The sequence below is a fragment of the Triplophysa rosa genome, linkage group LG18, assembly GCF_024868665.1.
Source record: "Triplophysa rosa linkage group LG18, Trosa_1v2, whole genome shotgun sequence".
NCBI classification, from domain to species: domain Eukaryota; kingdom Metazoa; phylum Chordata; class Actinopteri; order Cypriniformes; family Nemacheilidae; genus Triplophysa; species Triplophysa rosa.
This window is the reverse complement of record NC_079907.1, coordinates 21,208,722-21,216,132: the sequence shown is the minus strand read 5'-3', so window position 1 is coordinate 21,216,132 and position 7,411 is coordinate 21,208,722. Positions and strand designations below refer to the sequence as shown.

At 40.9% G+C, this 7,411-nt stretch overlaps 1 protein-coding gene across 1 annotated transcript; it reads left to right on the top strand.

Annotated features, from left to right (window-relative positions):
* Window positions 1-4,594: 4,594 nt before the first annotated feature.
* rbp3 (retinol binding protein 3) lies at window positions 4,595-7,278 on the top strand. The gene is made up of 4 exons (XM_057358946.1): window positions 4,595-5,840; window positions 5,922-6,112; window positions 6,239-6,381; window positions 6,472-7,278. The coding sequence occupies exons 1-4, from the start codon at window positions 4,653-4,655 to the stop codon at window positions 6,795-6,797; spliced, it is 1,848 nt and encodes a 615-aa protein (XP_057214929.1). The 5' UTR covers window positions 4,595-4,652; the 3' UTR covers window positions 6,798-7,278.
* Window positions 7,279-7,411: the final 133 nt, after the last annotated feature.

The following is a 7,411-nucleotide window of genomic DNA, read 5'->3' as shown; positions in this document are numbered from 1 at the left end:
ACCTTGTATCTCCATATTTTGTGATTTATTTATTTTTGCCATAAATCATTATTATTAGTCACCCTAATAATACAGTTTTGCAAATATCTATGAAAAAAAAGATTAAAAAGTGCTTGTCAACTTTGGGAACTCGTACTACTGTAATCATTTAAAAAGTACAGTGGTTTTTTTTCCATTTCCTGAAAAACAGTACATTTGGACATGTAGGGTTTCAGGACAGCAATGATACGCATCTTTAAATTAAAGTATGTACATTTTCAACATTATTTTATTCATTGTAATTCATTCTATTTAAAAAAACAAGTTTTCCAAAAGTTGTGACTGCAAGAACCTTTCAGTACTGTGTGGTGAGCGCCCCCTGCTGGAAGAGTTTCATGTCTCGTTCTATATTTCAAATTGTTCTATTTTATCCTTTTTAAGATGAATGTTTGTCACAAGCTAAATGAGTCATTTGCAAGATTTTCAAACAATAAACATAACTTACACTTGTACCAATGATAATTCAAGTTTATCAACGCACACACACACACACTTCATAGTCCTTGTACTGTACTGCTCTGTTAGGTGAATATTACATTTATTGTTGGATTAAAAAACAATTCAGGGGCAGACAGTAGTGTTAATAACGCAGTGTCCAGCTCTACACATTTTTTCTCCCGTTTGACGTACAATACAACGATCCAGACATGTTAATCAGAGATTCTTGATTGGCCACATGGAATCAGCCGACAGAATTGCATAAGACGCACAGCATTAAAAGATTTTAAGATTTTAAGGAGAAAGAAGTAAGATTAACAGTGTAGCACCAATTAGGATTGAGCGAGTTTGGGGTTACATAATTTCATCCTGTAAAAAGTGGCCATGGCCAAGTTCTAAATAATTCTTTGATACATTTGATTATACAACCAAATCTCATTATTGGTGACTGCGAAATCTCAAGCTAACGCAAGTACTTTTCTGTTTCAGTGTTTGTTCAGAGACGACCTATTCACCTGTGTGATCATGCCAGTTGGCCTGACATTACCTTTACATGTCTGACCTTATTTTCTTCACATCGTACTCCTGCACTGTGGCCATGACAGTTCACTTTAAATTCTATTTTAAAGTGATACTTCACCCAGAAATGAAAATTCTGTCATCAGTTACAGTCATTTCAAACCTGTATGACTTTCTGTATTCTGCAGCACACACACACAAAAAGAAAACGCTGTCGCATTCAAGGTGCACTTGATGACCCCAGACTGACCGCCTATGTTCCGGTCACGCCACCTGCACTTCTGTCACTGCCCACTGAACAGCTGACACGGCTAATCGGGAATTCTTTTAAATCGGAGGTGATGGACAACACTGTCGTTTCCCCGAGCATTTACAGTACTATAGATGAGTAGACTGCGGCAAAACGGGTGCCTACCTCACAACAACGTCTGGTAGAAGGATCTGGAGTATCATACATTGTTTTGTATGAGCGACTCACTAACATTGTGAAGGAGGCATGGACAACGCAACTCTCCCTGAAGGCCGATTTAGGAAAAGAAAAGACCTTATTGTCTTCATTTGGTACAGCAGAGGCTTTTACCTACATTTTAACACCTGAGAAAAGCTCTCATTGCAGGAGAAAGGTCAGCGGGAGGGTCGATTAAGGTCGAAAAGTTGAGGACTGGTTTTGTTAACCCACACAGCAAAATCGCCAGTGTTAAAAAGGGTGAAATTTACACTCACAGTGTTTATATAATCCACACAAAAACAATTTTTCAGATCTTTCCGTTGCAGAGATGTGATCGTTTTTTTTTGCACGATTTTACTGTGCAGTTAATGGGCTCAACTGGGAGTTAGGTGAGGAGTTAGGTCTTCAAAAATCCTCAAGTAGATATCAAGGCAATTCAGGGTTCTGTCAATACATAATGGGCAAGAAGTAGATCAAATAAAAGAAGCTTATCTTTTGATTACACCATTATTCATGCATTATTCAAGCCCAGCAAACAGGTATAAATCTGGAATCACCTGGAAACGCATCTCCGTTTTGACAGGTTTCCTCAATACACCCACAATATTGATGGGACCGAAGGATGAAATGAAAGAAAAGGTCTGGCAATCAATCAAAGACATACAGTAAAGAACCTGATCTTTGATCTGCGCCGGTGGATGCTCTGAAGTCTTGCCAATTCTGCTCTCCTATATGTTTGACGTCTCATCATATATTCACCTCTGTTCTTTATACAGTACAACAGTATCCAAAATATCACCTTTTATTTTCACACCCCCCACAACATCATGCTATGCTTCTACTTAAGGTGTTTATATTTTGACAAGCTATTGAACTGTAGGAGCTGGATGCAATTTTTGCAGATAGGCACAGCTAAAGGAAATAACCTCTGGAACGTATTTTTACACAAAGACTTGTGAAGACACAAACCTTGAAATCACTATCAATAATTGAATTGATGTACAGTAAATTCAGGGGATCTGGGAATTGGTGGATTGGTGGTGGTGTGGTTCCTGCTAGTTCTTGCTGAAACTGCAGTCGAGGGAGCTCGTTGAGTTTAGGATTTATCGTTTATGCCCTTTGAATGCATCAAAGCAGTGTGGAAGAAGCTGTAAACGATGATGTGCTAATGACGGCCTTGACATAACACACCTATGTTTTGATGAACAAACCTTGCCAACACAACGGTTAAATATGACAAGGTCATGACCCTTCCAGAAGTGTTAGGACAAAAGTACGGCTCTGAGAAAGATATTTTTATCCTGACGTTTTATTCTGAAGTCACATGACTGGATTAACTACTGAGGCATTCGCTAGAACGATGAAAGAACGGAAAAGAGCCACGGTAATTCTTAAGTGGGACATACCAAATAGGGAATAGCGTTTTAATGCTTTCGTTCCCAAAAATGCGGTTTTGAGGGCAGTTACTGGAAAATGATCGGAGTGTGTCTGGGGTTGAGCCACATATAGCAGCTCAAGCAAGTGATGCACTTAACGTTGAGCAGAAAATAATCGGTTTGAGGCACCAGAGGGAAAGTTCAGGGCTAGTGGCCTCATTCTTTAGCGGATCTCTTTTTACAGTAAAACCTTATTATCGTAATGAGTTTATGTTTGTGTTTTTTCCTGAACATGTTTCACATATATTCAAATGAAAAAAAATGAAATATCGTTTTAATGTCGGATCTGACATTTATGTTATTTATTGTCGTTGCCCTTCTGAAACCTGCATGTCTAAATTTGCTGTTTTTCAAGAAATGGAAAAATCGCTGAACTTGTCAAAGTTGACGAGCACTTTTTAATACTTTTTATTGGTTCGATATTTGAAAAACCCAGGGAGTAATAATAATGATTTAAATCATGGAAATATGAAGATATATGGAGATACAAGGTTTCAGAAGGAGAGCAGCATTATGTTATTTATTATGTTCCACTATTTAGTGCCAAGTTTTTAAGGTTGAAATTCTGTAAATTCTTTATATTTTAATTCCTTGTATGGTTAAGCAAATTAGATTAGTTATAGAGTCATCGTATTGTTGAAAAAAAGAAGCGTATCATTTGTCTAGGATTTTGATGCTGTGTTTGATATGCTCAGATTACGTAATTCTACAAAACCATGCAATAAAGACAAATAGCTACATTTTCCAACACAAGTGGACATGTGAACGTTTCTTTAAAGAATGGGTGTTTAAAAAGTACAAATCATGTTTCACATTCCCTAAGAGCATCAAAAAACACAAAAATCCTGTAATCTCATAAATTGCGTGAAACAAATGGCATTAAAGGGTAAATACACGTAGGCCATTAGATACGAGAGGTTTACCGCAAATAAGTCACGACTGAAAGCCATCGTTAGATTTAGATTTTTTTTAGATTTAGATTCAACTTTATTGTCATTGCACATGTACAAGTACAAGGCAACGAAATGTGACCTCTGCATTTAACCCATCCAGAGAGTAGTGAACACACGTACCCCCGGAGCAGTGGGCAGCTATCACTGCAGCGCCCGGGGAGCAAGTAGGGGTAAGGTGCCTTGCTCAAGGGCACCTCAGTTGTTACCCGCCGGCCCTGGGACTCGAACCGGCAACCTTCTGGTCACGAGTCTGACTCTCTAACCATTAGGCCACAACTGCCCGATTAGGCAGTTTAGGTTAGGCACGATTAGAAGCGGAGTACAAATTTTAACACAACCGCTTGAACAATTATCAACAGAATGTTTCATTTACGTTGCTAAGGGTGCGCAGTGAAGTGGTAATAGCGGTTTTATCTTGAATAAAAAACACCTATCGACCAATCAGAATCGAGGACTAAAACCGTTTTATGAATGAAATTAACATTTCATTTTCTAAATCCAGCCTGGTTGAATTAAATCAATAAATAATATTTCAATAATGGTATTAAAAGACAAATCCAAATGTTAATAAATGATGTACATGACCAAAATATGTTCATGACGTGCTTTGCATCAACAACGTATGGTCGTATGTGACATGCATTTTTAGCTTGTTATTTTCTCGCTGAAGAACTTTGGGTAATGAGATTAAGGTTTTATTGTAAGGAAAAGCCTCTTATGCGTGTGTTAACAGAAACCTGACTAGAAGCAGTCTCAGTTCGCAAACCTCTCTGCAGGAGGAGAGTTCAGCTGCATTAGCATTTGGAGTCACTTGACAAAATGGCTCAAGCCGTAGTTCTCCTCGCATCGATGCTGATCTTCAGCAATGTGGGACACTGCGTTTTCTCCCCCACACTTATCGTGGACATGGCAAAAGTTCTCATGGACAACTACTGCACACCAGAAAAACTCACAGGTATGGAAGAGACAATTGATGCCGCCAGCAGTAACACAGAGATCCTCAGCATCCCGGATCCGGCCACCCTTGCCAGTGTTTTGACCGAGGGGGTTAAAAACACGATAGGTGACTCCAGAGTGAAAGTCACATACGAGCCTGAATATGTTCCCGCCGTACCCCCAGCCATGCCTGACATCCCGCCTGAGCAGCTGGCCGGCATGATCAAGGCCACCGTTAAAGTTGAGGTCCTGGACGGCAACATTGCCTACCTGAAGATTCAGCACATCATCGGAGAGGAGATGGCTCAGAAGGTTGGTCCCCTTTTGCTGGAATACATCTGGGACAAAGTCCTCCCAACCTCCGCCATGGTTCTTGACTTACGCTCGGCAGTCAGCGGTGAGCTATCTGGAATTCCGTACGTCGTCTCCTATTACACTGACTCCGAACCTCTGATACACATCGATTCTGTGTACGATCGCCCCTCTGACATCACCACGGAGCTGTGGTCCATGCCCACTCTGTTGGGAAAGAGGTACGGAACCTCCAAACCTTTGATGATTCTGACAAGCAAAAATACACTCGGGGTTGCAGAAGACGTGGCTTACTGCCTTCAAAATCTCAAAAGGGCCGCCATCGTTGGCGAAAACACAGCCGGGGGAACGGTGAAAATCGACAAAATCAAGGTGGGGGACACTGACTTCTATGTGTCTGTCCCTGTTGCTAAGTCCATTAACCCCATCACTGGCAAGAGCTGGGAGATTGATGGAGTGGCACCAGATTTTGAAGTCCCTGCGGAAGACGCTCTTGAAACTGCAATCGCGATAATTCGACTTCGTGCTGAACTCCCAGGGTTGCTTCAGGCTGCGGCGGCACTTGTTGCAGACAACTATGCCTTTCCGAGCATCGGCGCTGATGTAGCCGTGAAGCTGGCGGCTGCTGTGGACGGTGGAGAATACAACATGATCTCGACGAAAGATGAACTGAAAGCAAAGCTCTCTGCTGACCTCCTGAAGTTGTCGGGGGACAAGTGCCTAAAGACCACCAGCAATACCCCCGCACTACCTCCAATGGTAAGACGTCCAATAAATGCTTATCAAGTTTAAGGATAAAGTTCTGCATTTTACTTCTATACGTTTCCTTTTTGTTTACAGAATCCAACACCGGAGATGTTCATTGAGCTTATCAAAGTTTCATTCCACACAGATGTATTTGAAAATAACATTGGTTACCTTCGCTTCGACGTGTTCAGAGATTTCGAGCATGTTGCTGCCATCTCTAAGATCATTGTGGAACATGTCTGGAACAAAGTGGTTGACACAGATGCACTGATCATTGATCTGAGGTTTGTTTGAATTTAGCTACCAAAATGATGCAGTAATGCAAAAAAACCACCTCACGACTGTCATCCACCTCCGACCATTTTGCTGACAACGGCGATATGTTTATATATTAAAATGTTCTTTTTAAGGAATAACGTTGGCGGGCCTACTTCCTCCATTGCCGGATTTTGCTCGTACTTCTTTGATAGCGACAAGCAGATTGTGCTGGACCGATTGTACGACGGACCCTCTAATACCACAAGAGACCTTCTAACCCTTACACAACTCACAGGTAGTTATGCTGCGTTTATGCTTCCTAAATTTTGATCATGTAAAAGTGGGCATCACCGCCAAGCTAACTGTACATGTTTACTCTGCCTAGGGAGGAGATACGGCAGCAAAAAAAGCCTGTCGGTCCTCACCAGTGGTGTGACGGCCGGTGCGGCCGAGGAGTTTGTTTTTATCATGAAGAGGTTGGGACGTGCAATGATTATCGGCGAGACAACTCGTGGAGGATGTCACCCCCCTGAGACCTTCTGTGTCGGAGAGAGCGATATCTTCCTGTCAATGCCAATCGCTCATTCAGACACTTCTCAGGGCCCGTCCTGGGAGGGGGCTGGCATTGCCCCTCACATTCCGGTCCCTGCAGACGCTGCCCTCGACACAGCGAAGAGCGTCCTCAACAAGTATTTTTCTGAGCAGAAATAAGTCGCTCATCTGGGCCTAGTATGGAAGCCAAATGATATAGGATGTGCTATTTAGAGCGATCAAATATTCTAGAGGGGCTACCTGTGTGGATTATTACGATTTAACGTTTAGTAAGCCACAGCCAAGCCATCTGTTTCTAGTTTGAACATTTATCTTTTCTTTCTTTCCTTTGTTTGTATATCTAACTTATTGAATTCTGAGCAACCTAGTTGAGAAAAACGTGACAGCAATGATCTTCTCTTAAACATTATTATTGATGGTTAATTGCATAAAGTAATACTCAGATGTAGCCTGTTTCAAACTTGAATACGTGTGTTAGGTACTTTGTGTACTTGTTTCCATTGTGTGCATTAAAACTTGTGTATATTTGTATTCAAATCTACAAATGAAATACAGTTATGCATCACATGAAACTGAAACATGTCTTTAAATTTATGATAACTGAAACCAAATGATTCTGAATAAAAACAACATTGAAGAAGTTCTTATTGTTCTCTGTCTAAAAACTGTCCTGGGAGAGTCCTTAAAATGAGCTAAAATAAGTTACATAACATACAGTACGTAAACCAATTCCAAAAAGCCTTGTTTGATTTTCACAGAAGATTTACCTCAAC